The sequence below is a fragment of the Pelophylax lessonae genome, assembly GCF_965119305.1.
Source record: "Pelophylax lessonae genome assembly, chromosome: 7".
In the NCBI taxonomy this organism is placed as follows: Eukaryota; Metazoa; Chordata; class Amphibia; order Anura; family Ranidae; genus Pelophylax; species Pelophylax lessonae.
In genome coordinates, this window is record NC_138774.1 from 273,274,435 (window position 1) to 273,289,067 (window position 14,633).

Below are 14,633 nucleotides of genomic sequence, written 5' to 3' on the forward strand. Positions count from 1 at the left end.
GAGAATCGGAGAAAAAACCGATGTGACGGAACCGTCGACCCACACCGTGCTTGTGGTCTTCTGTCAGTATAAGGCTTCCTCCAGTCTGGACATATAGAGATATTCCAGCCGCCCCCCATACAAAACTAGCCTGAACTTAGCTTGTATGTCTCTGAAAGCAACTAACTCTCTTATTAAAACAAGCAGCAGATTTTTATACACTTGAGAAGCATGACAGTCACTACATGAACAATGGCCTGAATATTTACATAAAAGCATCACATAATGAATAGATAACGAGGTAGAGCTGACTCATGGCTAATCCCATCTAGACAAGGTTATCATTCACATGCTAATTAGCTCAGCGTACTTAAGTCAGCCTGGAAGCCCAGACTGCCGGCACCAAAAGTAAAACAGATACAAATACACATATTATAGTGTAAATACTGAGAACCCACAGTAAACAATAGATGATCAAATCAACATGATTTACAATCCATGGAAGACAGGTGTTTGAGCTGATGACATGCATCTGTTACAAGTCTGATCAACTGAGCAGTCCAAACCATCAATTTATCTGTCACATAGTTTTTTTTCAGTCTCAGTGACGGCGAGTACCGTCACAACCGACAAGGCAATTTCCAGGGTAACTGGAGGCAAGTCTGGTCTCCTTCCTCAAGACAAAAAAGCCAGAAGGACAAGAGTCTATTCATCTAGATTCCGACCCTCAAATTCCAGGGATTATAGGCAATCCAGGCAGAGCAGGGATAACAGAAGACCCTGGAGAGGCACCCAGGCCTCCTTTCTGAACACGCGCAAAACCAAGGCTTTCACCGCCCCCCAGGAGGCAGCGAAGCCTTTTTGACGCCAGAAGATTCCAATCCCTCCCGGTCGGAGTCAGGCTGCAGTCCTTTCTCCCAGTTTGGACTTCTCGTTGCCAGGACCCTTAGATTCTGTCAACAATCCGTCTGGGTCACCGGTGGGTATTCTCCCATCCTCCTCCTCACGCCTCGTTTCAGGAGTCAAGAATACCAGCCTCTCCATCAAAAGCTTTGGCATTATCCCAATTCCTGACAGACCTTTAGCTTCAAGGTGCAGCCATACCAGTTCCATTGGCGGAGCGTTACACGGGTTTCTATTCCCCACTCTTTCTAGTTCAAAAGAAGACGGGAGGTTGGAGGCTGGTGATAGACCTCAAGAGGCTCAACCGATATATAGAGCTCGGGAGCTTCAAGATGGAGTCTTTGCAAACTATCATCCAGGTCATCCAACCAGGAGATTGGTTGATATCTCTTGATCTACCGGACGCATATCTACATATTCCAATCTTTCCAGATTATCAGAGATTTCTGAGATTCCCTGTAGGCAAGACACACCTTCAGTTCAAGGCTCTTCCATTCGGGCTCTATACATCTCCGCGAGTATTCACCAAAATCCTGATAACTGTTCTTGCCCCCCTCAGGTTGAGGGGGCTGAGAGTGTATCATCATCTGGATGACATTCTCCTGTCAGCAAGCAATCTGGATCAGCTCAGATCTCACAGGGAGATTCTTCTTCAAACCTTACAGGAGTTCGATTGGCTCATAAATTTCCAAAAGAGCAACCTATCCCCGACACAACAGATGATGATGTTCAATACCCCGGTGGGGACAGTGTCCTTACCTCTCCAAAAGATGGCTATGATCATACAGAGGATGTTCACTGTAATTCGGAGTACTCATCTGACGGCCTCTCAGTGTCTGAGTTTAGTGGGCACAATGTCCTCATGTATTCCCATGTTGCCGTAGTCCCACTGGCACTTGAGGCTCTTCCAAACAGGCTTTCTGTCACAATGGAGATCCAAGTGACCACCTTAATGCGCAGAAGCCTGTTTAGGTGGACGAAGAGGGAGAATCTCGCCAACCCCCGTTGCCTAGGCTCGTTCAACTGGACCATCCTTACGTCCGATGCAAGTGGACACGGATGGAGCGCCCATTGCGGGGATGTCAAGCTGCAGGGAAGATGGTCTCACTCAACCAAAGGAGTGGTATCCAACGTTCTAGAACTAAGAGCGGCATTCCTGGCTCTGATTTCCTTGGCACCCCTCCTCCAGGGCCACAGAGTTCTTCTAAAATTGGACAACAAGGTGGGAGTGGCATACCTGCTAAGACTGGGAGGTACTCGCAGCAGGACCCTCCTAAGAGAGGTTGAACCCATAATGCTGTGGGCAGAAAGGAACCTGCGAGATCTCAGGGCAGTTTACATTCCAGGCCGGCTAAACACAGTAGCAGACTCTCTATCCAGAAGGTTTGCAGACAACGAGTGGTCTCTACATCCCCACGTTTTTCTCCAAATCTCCAACCTCTGGTACCCTCCTCAAGTGGACATGTTTGCCATTCCGGACAACTCAAAACTCAAGACCGCGATGCCCTGTGCCTGCAACAGGTCCAGAACAGCCGCCAAGACTTTGGGAAAGACCCTTGGAGCCGAAGTGAGACCGAAAGGCAACGCCACAAACTAGTAATGATCCTCCGCGATATCGAATCGGAGGTACCTCTGATGACTCTCGAAAATGGGCAGATACGCATCCTTCAGGTCTATGGAAGCCAGGAACTCTTCCGGATTCAGGGAGGCCACCACTGAACGGAGTGATTCCATGTGGAATTCTTGAACGCGCACGAAGTGGTTCAGTGCTTTTAAGTCCAGAATCGGATGCACTTTGCCCTCCTTTCTGGGCACAGTGAACAGATTCGTATAGAAACCCCGAAACCTGTCCCGATGAGGCACCGGGACAATCACCCCCTGAGCGAGAAGATCCTGCACCGCCTGATGCAGATCCTGTAACCGCCCTGGGGTCAAATGAAGATTTGAGGGAAAGCATCTGTTTGTCGGCCTTGAAAGAAATTCAATCTTGTACCCTCACCGAATGATTTCCTGAACCCACCTGTCTGGGATTCGGAGCAGCCAAGGTTGTAGGAAACCGCGCAAACGTCCCCCCACCCCTGAAACGGGTGAGGGCGCCCCTTCAGGCAGAGGCAGACTGAGCCGCCGCACCGGCCTGGCTGGATTTTTGTTTGCCAAACCAGGGCTTTTTTTTGATTACCTTGGCCCTTGAAGGGTTTCCCCTTGTCTTGCGCCCTGAAGGCACGAAAGGACCCTTGAGTAGGTTTAAAGGATGGGCCCAGCTTACCGCAGAAAAACTTGCCCTCTGGATTCTGGGGGAGCAGAGTGCTCTTACCCCCAGAGACACCCTTAACCAGTTCGTCCAAGGATTCCCCACCCAAAAAGGCGAGATCCCGCATAGGGGATGTCAGCCACCGTCTTCCTGGACTTCTGGTCAGCCGACCAGCACTTCAACCAGATTAATTGACGGTTAACCACAGTGACACTGTACAGGCGTATTGCCAATGGGGCCTCATTCAGAGCCGCATCGCACAAATACATAACCCCACAATGAATCTGCTCCACCATGGCCACAGTAGTGGCAGGGGCAGAGTCGGCCACGAGAGTGCGTTTGAGCACCGTGGTCCAATCCGCCACAGCCTGAGCCACCATCACAGAAGCAAAAATCGGTTTGAGCATGGAACCCGCCACCGTATAGGCATGACGGGCAAGAGACTCCAGTCTCCTATCAGTAGGATCCCGAAACACCGGGGAGTCCTCAGTGGGCAACAGGGTAGACTTGTTTAACCTGGCCACCGTGTGATCCACTTGAGGAGGCACACACCAGTGCGCAGGCGTAGTAGCCGCAAAAGGGTAGAGAAGTTGAAACTTCTTAGGCACCACGAATGTGTGCTTCAAATTACGCCATAGCTCAGTCACCTTATGGTGAAATTCCGCGGGGCAAGGAAAAACCTGTGACGTCTTGCGGGTCCTGTGTGTTCCAAAAGAGGACACAACGCCCGGAGGAGTGGGCTCATCCTCCAAATGTAGCGTTTCCTTCACTGCTAGGATCAACTCATCCATAGCTGCGCGTTCCTCGGGTGACCCAGGGGGGGAATCATCCACCCCTGCGACCTCCGCCTCCCCCTCAGACTCTTGCGGGTCCTGAGAAGAGCGAGACCCTGAAAGAGCCACGCTACCTACAGCAACAATTTCACACTCAGAATCAGAAGAAAAGGAAATCCTTGGCCTTTTCCTAGCAGCACGTTCAGACATCAGCACATCCATTTGACACCAAAGTTGCCACAATAGCAGCCAAATCAGTCTGGTTAGAGGATGCAGATGACTCTGAATCCCCCACCAAGGCTGGCGGGAATTTGCTGTCCTGGGATTCCATAGCAGAAAAGATACGTTTTTTTTTTTTTTGAACCTGGCCCTTTAAGTGCACTGCGGAGCCCTCCCCAGCACACCACTATAAGACTGTAATATACAGAACCCCCACAGGGACACAACTGACCAGGAAAGACACACAAGGCAAGGCAGGAAAAAGAGCAGCAGGACAGAACCCCACAAAGTGTTACCAGCTCCTTCGGACTCTCCTGTTAAAAAGGAGGAAGTGATGTCACCGCTGGAGGCTGAGCCAGGCTGCAGGCCAAGGGAAAATGAATGCCTATGTAAACTAATGGGAGGCTTCGGCAAGATGGCCGCTGACATGTGCTCGGAACGATCGCATTGCCACCAAGATGGCGCCGGATGGCGTGAAAATACACTACATAGCATGCTGCAAGAGCGCCCACAGCGAAGCCAGACATGCTGCCCACATTAAAAATGGCAGACCGGCGGTGTGTTACCACGCAGCGGTCGCCGCAAATGTCTGCATCCTCAAGCACCCTAAGTGACATGTAGGCTAGGGACCCCCAAACACCCCACACAGCGCAGCCGTGAGAGAAAAGCGCCCCCGCAGGGACCTGAACAGGGAGCCCAAAAACGCACAGACACAGGGGACACCACAGACACACATGGACAGCCGTACCCAAACTGAGGCCCCACATAGAGTGTACTTACCTGTACCGATGGCGTGGGGTGCCTCAGATCAAGCGGGAAACCGCCCACCCTCAGATGGCAGGGGAGTGCCGCCAAAAACGCAGGACACTATGAATGCACGGACAAACCTATGCTGTGTCCAGTGAGGTAGCCACCTCACCTGGCTGCATCCCTGATGGACAGGGATGGGTCGTTTATGAGGCCAGGGCGAACACATAGCCCGCGAAACGCTCAATGGCGGGCTGGGATTCCATCCGACCCGCTGTCCTGGAGAACCAGGACGGTCAGTCCGATTCCCAGCTCCGCAACGTCGTCTTCAACCGAAGATCTAACTAAACTAGCGCTGACAAAATAAACAGCTAGCAATGTAAAGAAAAATTACGTTTCCAGAAAATAAATCATAATGAAAAAGAGGAAGGCTGAGACTGTAGCCCCAGCACAGGGAAGCCTATCCACTCCTAAGCTAGGCAGAAGACAAACTGAATTGGGTTGGCTATTGCAGGGGGGTATTGGACTAGTAGGACAGCCCCCATGGGTGTGACTATGTAGATTTATTGTTCTTTTACAAGTCTTATGCCTAGAAACTCCAGTGGAGATGAAGTCAATACCCCATAAGTGAAGACTGTGAATGGGCGGCGACTGTCGGAGGACGCAAGAGAAATACTGATTTTAACTTGTAAGCAACAAATGTCAGAAAAAGGCTTAGGCGCGAAGGGGTTAAATTAAAGTCCTATGACAGCATATGACATAAATCACTTGTACAGTATGCAATATATACATTTTAATGCATCCCTACCTGCCCAACTGTTTCTGGAGGTCCACCATATACTGATAGCATTGGGCATAATATGTAGCCTGGGCTTCTGCAAACTCATGCAAACAGCGGAGGTGGTTGACCTATAGAAGAGAAACATAAAATAATTTTTCCAGGATATCATCTATCAGCGAACGCTCAGGTCATTAGTAAACATTAAATACTGTCAACAAGTAAGACAAGGCAATTGGTGTTGGCGTGTGTAAATGTAGGATCTTAGATGTCTGTGCAAGCCATAACTTAGTAAAAAAAATCCTCTCCTTCATTGTGAGCATCAGTGAGGTGCCACTCCATTGCTCTTGATAGCAAAAGAAGATTTTGCAGCGTTCAACCATTGAAGAAATGACTTCCACACATCTGCCTTCCAACCGCCATTCTTTGATTTAAAAAAATAAATAAAATTGTAGTTTTGGACAGTGGCGAAGGATTAGAACAGGGGTTTTTAACTGGGGTGCCGCAGCAAACTTACAGAAAGTCCTGATAGAGTCCGATGATTAAAGGTTTCCTGTGTTAACCTCTGTATATATGGAGCACGGAGAGCACATCCCATTCCTCCTCCCTGCTGCTAGCTATTCTACTGCCGGCAAAACTGGAAGCTGTACAAGCCGGCTGCCCGCATCCTACTAACCGATTGCGCCACCAGTCGCTAAGGAAAGTTTGGGCAGTGCACACAGTAAGTTTGCTGTGATTAAAGGGTTTGCAAAATCAATTTGCATTAAGATAAAAAACCTTCTGTGTGCAGCAGCCCCCCCCCCCCCCCCATACTTACCTGTGCCTATCTAGATCCAGCGATGTTGCAGGCATGTCTCAGCTGCTCAGGACTCCCCTCTTCATTGGCTGAGACAGCAGTGCAGTGCCATTGGCTCCCACTGCAGTCAAAGTCAGTCACTTAGGAGAGAAAAAGGCCGGGCGCGGCTCTGTCTGAATGGACACAGGGAGCTGTGACTCAGCTTGGGTGCCCCCATAGCAAGCTGTTTGCTGTGGGGGCACTCGGAGGGAGGGGCCAGGAGCCGCCAAAGAGGGACCCTAGAAGATGAGGGACCCTCTTAAGTATAAGATGTTTGTAAAGTCTCTTTTTTTTTTTTTTTTTTTTTTTTTAGTTACTAACTAAATAACTTGCAGGGGAGATCGGTGGTAGGAGGGGGCATTTTGGAGGAGAGGGAATTTGTGCTAGCTGATGAGGAGGAGGGGATTTACAAACTATTAACTGCCTGATTCTGCCTTAAAAACAACATTTTAGGGCTTTTCCACACCAGGTGCAGTTGGGTTTTTCTGCATCATAAAAAATACATTGCCTTTTACAATTGCAGGCAGGTGCCATTTCATTTAATTTCGTGATATTTTGTCATTTTGAATGGCACCCACACATCCAACAATTGCATGCATGTTTTCACCCACTAAACCGCATGGTACCGCAGTACTATGCATTTTGGTGGGCCCAATTTAAAAAATTACGCCATTTTTGCAAGTTTCACTAACATAGAGCAACCTAATTAAAAACGCAACGCCCTCTCTATTTGTCCTGTGTACCATTATCATTGAAAGGAAAAGAAAAATTAGATTTTTGTCTTAACGTAAAATCCTTTTCGCTGATGTTCATTGACAGACACAGCTCCAGAATCTTCTTAAGCATTGGGATGTCCCAAAGCTGTGTTAAACATGAGGGGTGGGAAAACACACAGCAGAAAATTCCCAAAGGCTAAACCTAGCCAACCAGCTAAGATGGAGCTCAATCAGGAACAACCGGAACTCACCTTAAAACAATACACTCTCAAAGAGGACCAGGTCCTCTTAAACAGTGGCCTGGAAAACCTTGCGGCCAAAAGTAGCATCCGCAGATGCTTTATAAAACTTTGTGAAAGTGTGCACAGACGACCAGGTGGCCGCCATGCAAACCTGCATCACTGACGCCAGATGACGGAAGGCACTAAGCACCCAAGTAGAAATGCGCCTAACAGGGAAAGGAGGAACCTGACCCTAACTGAAAAGGCCTGCACCACCCTCTATTTGATCCATCCGGAAACGGACACGACCAACCCATTTCGGGGTCCATCCTTAAGTACAAATAGTGAGTCTGCTATCCTAAAATGGCTCAATAGCCATTAGGTACACCCTGAAAGCCTTGTCAACATCCAGAGAATGCAAGGCAATCTCCTTAGGATGTTTAGATTTAGGACACAGGGAGGGCAACACAATGTCTTCATGCAGATGAAAACCAAAAACAACCTTAGGATGGAATGACTGACAGGAGCGAAGCACCACTTTATCTCTGTGAACCACTAGGCAAGGTGAACGACAAGACAACGCTGCCAGCTCCGACACCCTGCATGCAGAAGTAATAGCCACCAAGAAGGCCACCTTCTGGGACAATGTAAGCAGAGGAATCCCACAATTATTTTCAAAAGGCGGTTTCTGAAAAATTGAGGTCCCACGGAGGCAACGGAGACCGTACTGGAGGAGCCAAGTGGTAAACCCCCAGAATAAAGGTGCAAATCAAAGAATGTGTGGCCAAAGGACATTGAAAGAAAACCGCCAAGGCCAAAATCTGGCCCTTGATGGTACCCAAGGCCAGACGCTGCTCAACACCTTGGTGGAGGAAGCAAAACTCCAAGCCACCGAAAAGAAGCGGGAGTGAACCCCAAGAGATTCACACCACGCAACATACGCTTTCCAAACGCGATGGTAAATCTTCCTATAGGTAGATTTGCAAGCATTTAGCAGCGTGGGAATCACCGATTCAGACAACCCTCTATCCTTCAGCACCTGGCTTTCAACAGCCAAGCTGTTAAAGAGGTTGTAAACCGTAAAAATGGATTTTAGTAAAATCTTACCGTAAAATCCTTTTCTCTTAGCTCATCGACAGACGTAGTCCTCGGTGATACACCACCTTCGGGTTATGTTACCTCCGCAGGAGCAGGACTAGACAGGAAATTAAAAAGCTCTGGCCACACCCTAGGGGCAGTCCCAGAGGGTATATCCTCTCTCTCTCTGCCTCAGCAAATCAGTTATGTGAAAAAGCAGTGCTTAGAGAATTTAACCCAACCCAACTCCAAAACAGAGGGGCGGGGACTACGTCTGTCGATGAGCTAAGAGAAAAGGATTTTACGGTAAGATTTTACTAAAATCCATTTTTCTCTAGCGCTCATCGACAGACGTAGTCCTCGGTGATACACCACCTTCGGGACGTCCCAGAGCAGTATCACAACTGAGGGGTGGGAAAATGGAAATCAAATCCCAATCTAGAAGGCCCAACCGGTGCCAACTAGAAGTTTACAATGCTCATCCTTAATGATGAGACTCAACCAAAAAAAAAGAGAAAACAATTTTTTTCTTTTTTTTTTCAAACAGAAAAAAACCCTCGAGGTAGACCACCGGTCTCCTCAAATTGCGGCCTGCAAAACCTTGCGGCCAAATGAGGCATCCGCCGATGCCGTCACATCAATTTTATAGAATTTTGTAAAGGTATGTACCGACGACCAGGTGGCCGCCTTACATACCTGGACCACTGACGCCTGATGGCGAAAGGCCCAGGAAGTACTGAGCGCTCGAGTGGAGTGCGCCCTAACAGGGAACGGAGGACTCTGACCCTTAATAGAATAAGCCTGTACCACCGTTTGTCTAATCCATTTGGCAATGGTCACGGCAGATGCAGGCAAACCCTTTCTGGGGCCATCCGTGATCACAAAAAGTGAATCCGTCTTACGGAATGATTCCGTAGCTTTCAGGTATACCCTGATTGCCCGAACCACATCTAAGGAATGCAACGCATGTTCCCGATGATGCTTGGGCTGAGGACACAAGGAAGGTAGTACAATATCTTCATTCAGATGAAAATCTGAAACCACCTTGGGAAGAAAAGATGGCTTAGGATGAAGTACTACCTTATCCCTATGAATCACTAGGTATGGTGACTGGCATGATAATGCAGCCAGTTCTGACACCCTGCGAGCAGAAGTAATAGCCACCAAGAAGGCCACCTTCTGGGATAGAGTAAGCAAGGGAATCTCCCTGATGTTTTCAAAAGGAGGTTTCTGTAGAACCGACAAAACCAAATTAAGATCCCAGGGCGGTAAGGGCGCGCGGACTGGAGGAGCCAGGTGCCGCACCCCCTGGATGAAATTCCGCACCAAGGATTTGGTAGCTAAAGGCTTCTGAAAGAAGATTGCTAATGCTGAAACTTGACCCTTGATGGTGCTCAAGGCTAGCTTCTGCTCAACCCCTTGTTGCAAAAAAGCCAATGTTCGAGTCACCGAATAGGTACGTGGAGGAAATCCTAAAGATTCGCACCACGCAATATAAGTCTTCCATGTGTGATAATAGACTTTGCTGGAAGTCGCTTTCCTTGCTTTAATAAGGGTAGGAATGACTGAAGTAGACAAACCTCTGTCCTTCAGTACTTGGGTCTCAATGGCCAGGCCATTAAAACCAGCGACTGTAAAGCACGAAGGTAAATTGGTCCTTGAGACCACAGACACTCCCTGAGACGAAGTTCCCACGGAACGTCTGCGACTAACATGTCCAAGTCGGCCAGGCCGGCTTGAGGAGGCCAGCCTAGAATTTCTAGGACCACTGGCGCTGATTGGATCTGAACCAGGCGTCCCTAGAGCTATCTGGCCCCGACCATCCGAGAAAGTCTGGTCGTTTTCTGTTCCCACACATTTATCAGATACCTGATAGTTATCAGGAAAGGTGATCTTTTCTGGTTGAACCTCAGGGACCGAAGTCACCCGACTAGAGGCTACTTGGCCTATCTGGTCAACCAGATCCGATTCCTGTGAGGTATCGGGACTAATCTTAGGAAAAGGTAAAGGAAAAGATCTTTTCAGGGAACGGTAACTACCGCTTCCTGTGGTACTTAAATGTTGGAAGGGAAGAATCGCACCGGTAGTAGTGGTTGATGCTCGATCTAATGTCCTGAATACCGGTGAAAACGTCCCCCCACCCTGAAACCGGGTGGGGGCGCACCTTCAGGCTGTGTACTCCTTTGCTTCGGGTTTGGCTGTTCTTGAACCCTCCTGGAGGAGTCTTGCCTTTCCCGCTAGTACCAGCCGGGCGCCCTTTATGGGCGGTAAAGAAAGGTCCTCGCTTGTTGCGAGGTCCCTTAGCTTTTGCAGCCTGTGGCAAAAAAGTGCTCTTGCCCCCAGTGGCATCCTTAATGATTTCATCTAGGTTGGCTCCAAATAGACGATTCCCCTGAAAGGGGAGATTGGTCAAGGTCTTTTTGGAACCTAGGTCAGCTGACCAGCATTTTAACCACAGCACACGTCTGAGGATCACTGCTAACTTAGATGCATGCCCTAATAGGGGAGTAGTGTCCAAGGCTGCGTCACAGATAAACCGTAGCCCTTGTATGATCTGTTCCATCAAATCAGATGTCTCCTGGGGAATATCTTTTCCCCTAAGATCTTGGCGTACCATCTTCGCCCATTCCGTAAGTGTCTGGGAAACTAGACCAATAACGATTACTGGTCTAAATGCTGACCCTATCAGAGAAAAGATAGTGCGGGACTCTGCTTCTATCTTTCGATCCACCGGATCCTTAAAGGACGAAGTGTCCTCCACTGGAATAACCGTGGCTTTATTCAGCCTGGAAATAGGCGGATCCACGACTGGTGGTACCGTCCATTTCTTAATGATGGATTCCTCAAACGGATAGCGTCTAGCAATACGCTTGGAAATAGTAAAGGTACGTTTAGAATGCTCCCATTCTCCTTTAATCTGATTACCAAAACATTTAGGTACAGGAAAAGCCTTCGCCGTCTTGATGGGCTTATTAGTCCCAAAAGGCCTCTCTGTTTCAGTTGCCTCTGCCGGTAAAGCCTCAAGTTTTAAGGTTTCTTGCACTGCCACAACTAGTGCGTCCACCAATGCTTCTTCCTGAATTATAGCAAGAGAAGAAGCGTCCTCCTCACTGTCTGAGGGGGCTTTACCTGGGATAACAGCCCTTGCAGAGGAACCTGCAACTGCCGTGACCATCTCTGAATCTGAGTCAGAGGTGTCAGATGGTATAGAGGTAGGCGGGGGTCGCTTCCTTGACCCCCGTCCCTGACAGGCCGCCTCCACCCGAGCCACCATAGACTCCAAAATTGCTGTAAATGACTCTATACTCTGTGCACCGGCGGGTCCCGAGGCCCCCTCGAGGGAAACAGGTGGGGGAATATGTGTGGCAGGGTCCATAATAACTCCAGTTACTTCCTGGATAATATAATTCAAAAGTAAAGAAAAAAACTTTTTTTTTTTTTTTTCTGACCCCCAGCGCCACAAAAAAGCCCCTTAGTGTTACCTGCTTAGGGATCCCTATCGATCGAGAGAGAGAGAGATAGACCCCCAGGCTCACCACTTGATGCTCAGAGTTAAACTGCAACAGCTTACAGCGCTGTCTTGACAAACAGGAAGTCTTTTGGCTGGCTGCCCAGGAAGAAAGGAGGCGGCTCCGCCCCTCTGCACGCCTTCCGGCGCCTCCCCCAAGCTCCACGAGGTGTAGGATCACCTCAAACATGGCCGCCCCCATGCTGGAGACACGAGGCTACGCCAAAATGGCGGCTCGTGCGATCCTGCAAGAAAAAATGGCGGCGGCCTGCTGAATGGCGGTGTGCTGCACACAACACTGTCTCTGCCTGGGGATATGGCGTGGTTGGCGGTATCGGCCCCTGGCGGACCGCATGGCCGTTCGGGAGGCCTGCTAATAGCTGGAGATCTGATTTGGAAGGCAGTCTACATGTCCGTGGCTTCGGACTGGTAGGTAGCTTATACTTAACCCATAAGATTCCCAGAATGCCACAGATTACATTTTTTAAACATGTATACAATAGATTGTTAGCTCCCAAACCAAGCCTCCTGGCTTTTTGTACACAAAAAATCACACTCAAAGTAGGAGGATCTGTGACATGTTATAGGATAGAAAGGACTCTTTCTTACCATACCGAGAGGGGCCCGCGTTCACCACAAAACCCGTCAGGGGGAAAGGGGGAACATACTACTCACCATACCGGAACCAGGCGGGCACCAACTCCTGACAGTACCCCTCTCCACCGGGGCGGGAGGGCTGTCGACCGATACGAACGCCGTGACTCATGGTCTTGGGCGTTTCAGCGAGACGTTTAACTCGCGGGTTCAGTCCTTTTAATGGGACTTTGTCGCGGCCGACCCAGCGCGGAGCTATGGCCTGCACGCGCTCGTAGGCTGAACTGGGGTGACCACCGGATCTCAACATCCAGCCCGTCGCCCAGTTCAGCTTTCTTGCTTGAAGATCTCACAGGAACACTGGAGAAAAAGCTGTCTAAAAAAATCCTTTAAGAAAAAATTCTTGCCAGGACCTAAGATCCCAGCAAGGTGTCTAGGTCCTTACTCCTAACTAGACAGAAAATAACTGATTTGCTGAGGCAGAGAGAGAGAGGATATACCCTCTGGGACTGCCCCTAGGGTGTGGCCAGAGCTTTTTAATTTCCTGTTTAGTCCTGCTCCTGCGGAGGTAACATAACCCGAAGGTGGTGTATCACCGAGGACTACGTCTGTCGATGAGCGCTAGAGAAAAAAGTTTTTCGTTTTTTTTTCACCCTGAAAAGAGAAAGTCATAATGACTAGTATGCATCGTATACTAGCTCATTATCAAATACTTACCTTAGAACGAGCCCCCGCCGTGCCGCCCGCTCACCTCTGACGGGCGACATGTCCAGTCCCAGTCTTCCGGGATTGCGAGATCCGGCCATCTGATTGGCCGGAGCCGCGGTGACGTCACTCCCGCGCACGCACGCGGGAGCCGACGGTCACGGCACGGGGCTCTGAAGGAACGGCACGAGCGGCCGTTCCTTCAGAGCGCATGTGCCAGTGACGTCACTGGCTGCTTGTAAGGTAAATATCTCCTAAACGGTACAGGTTTAGGAGATATTTACAGTACCTATAGGTAAGCCTTATCATAGGCTTACCTATAGGTGCAACTTGCAGAGGAGGGTTTACTTCCTCTTTAAAGCCAGCGACTGTAAAGCAAAATAGAACATTGGCCCTTGGGTCAACAGATCTTCTCTGAGGGGAAGTCTATAAGGTACATTGGCGACTATCCGTATCAGATCTGCGTACTAAAACCAGTGAGGCCAGCTGGAGCCACTAGGATGGCCAGAATCTCTTCTGCCTCAATCCTTCACAGGAGTCTTGGCAGAAGTTTTTAGAGAGGGAACAGCGTATCTCAGATGATACTGGCCCCAAGGAGCCACCAAGTGCATCTGTGGCGTTGGCGAGAGGATCCCGATCCTGTGCCACAAACCTCTGCACTTTCCTGTTGAGACGAGAGGCCAAGAGGTCCACCTCGGGAGTTCTCCTCCGGAGACACAACTAGCGAAACCCCTCCGGATCAAGTGACCATTCTCCCTGTTTCATTGCCTAATGACTGAGATAAACCACCTGCAAATTTTCCACCCCTGGAATATGCACAGCAGAAAGGGCTGGAACAAAGCGTTCTGCCTACCTTCGAATTTCGGCTACTTCCCGAGCTGTCAGGACACTTCATGTGCCTCCTTGGTGATTGACATGAGCCATGGCTGTGGCCTTGTCCGACTGTGGTGACCACTGTCCAGTAAAGGGGAAGGAAAGATTTTCCCTGTCGAAGCACCGGAGAGAGAAACCACCAAATCAGGGACCCTCTCGTACCCCGACTCAAAAGGAATAGATTGTCTAGAGACTGTGGATTCTTGTCCCAGCTAGCAAGAATCTCCCTTTACAGAGGTCTCGTGAGGAACTGTGCAAACAGAAACGCTTCTAAAAAGGTAGACACCATCAGGTCCAGCACCCGCCGTCAAGTCCTGAGAGATAGATGGACTGCTGGACAACAGGAGCCAAATTGTATCCTGCAGGTTTGGTAGCTTGTTCCATGGGAGAAACACCCTGGCTGAGGCAGAGTCCAGAGGCAGACCCAGATAGTCCAACTTGGAGGACGGAACTA

At 49.4% G+C, this 14,633-nt stretch overlaps 1 protein-coding gene across 5 annotated transcripts in view; it reads right to left on the minus strand.

The window, feature by feature from the left end:
• The window catches only part of SH3GLB2 (SH3 domain containing GRB2 like, endophilin B2), a 143,431-nt gene that overhangs the window by 9,826 nt on the left and 118,972 nt on the right, over window positions 1–14,633 (minus strand). For all 5 annotated transcript variants that reach the window (XM_082263088.1, XM_082263087.1, XM_082263086.1 and 2 more), the window contains one exon: window positions 5,681–5,781. In XM_082263088.1, coding sequence (XP_082119214.1) covers window positions 5,681–5,781 — 101 coding nt within the window. The remainder of the gene's footprint in view (window positions 1–5,680; window positions 5,782–14,633) is intronic.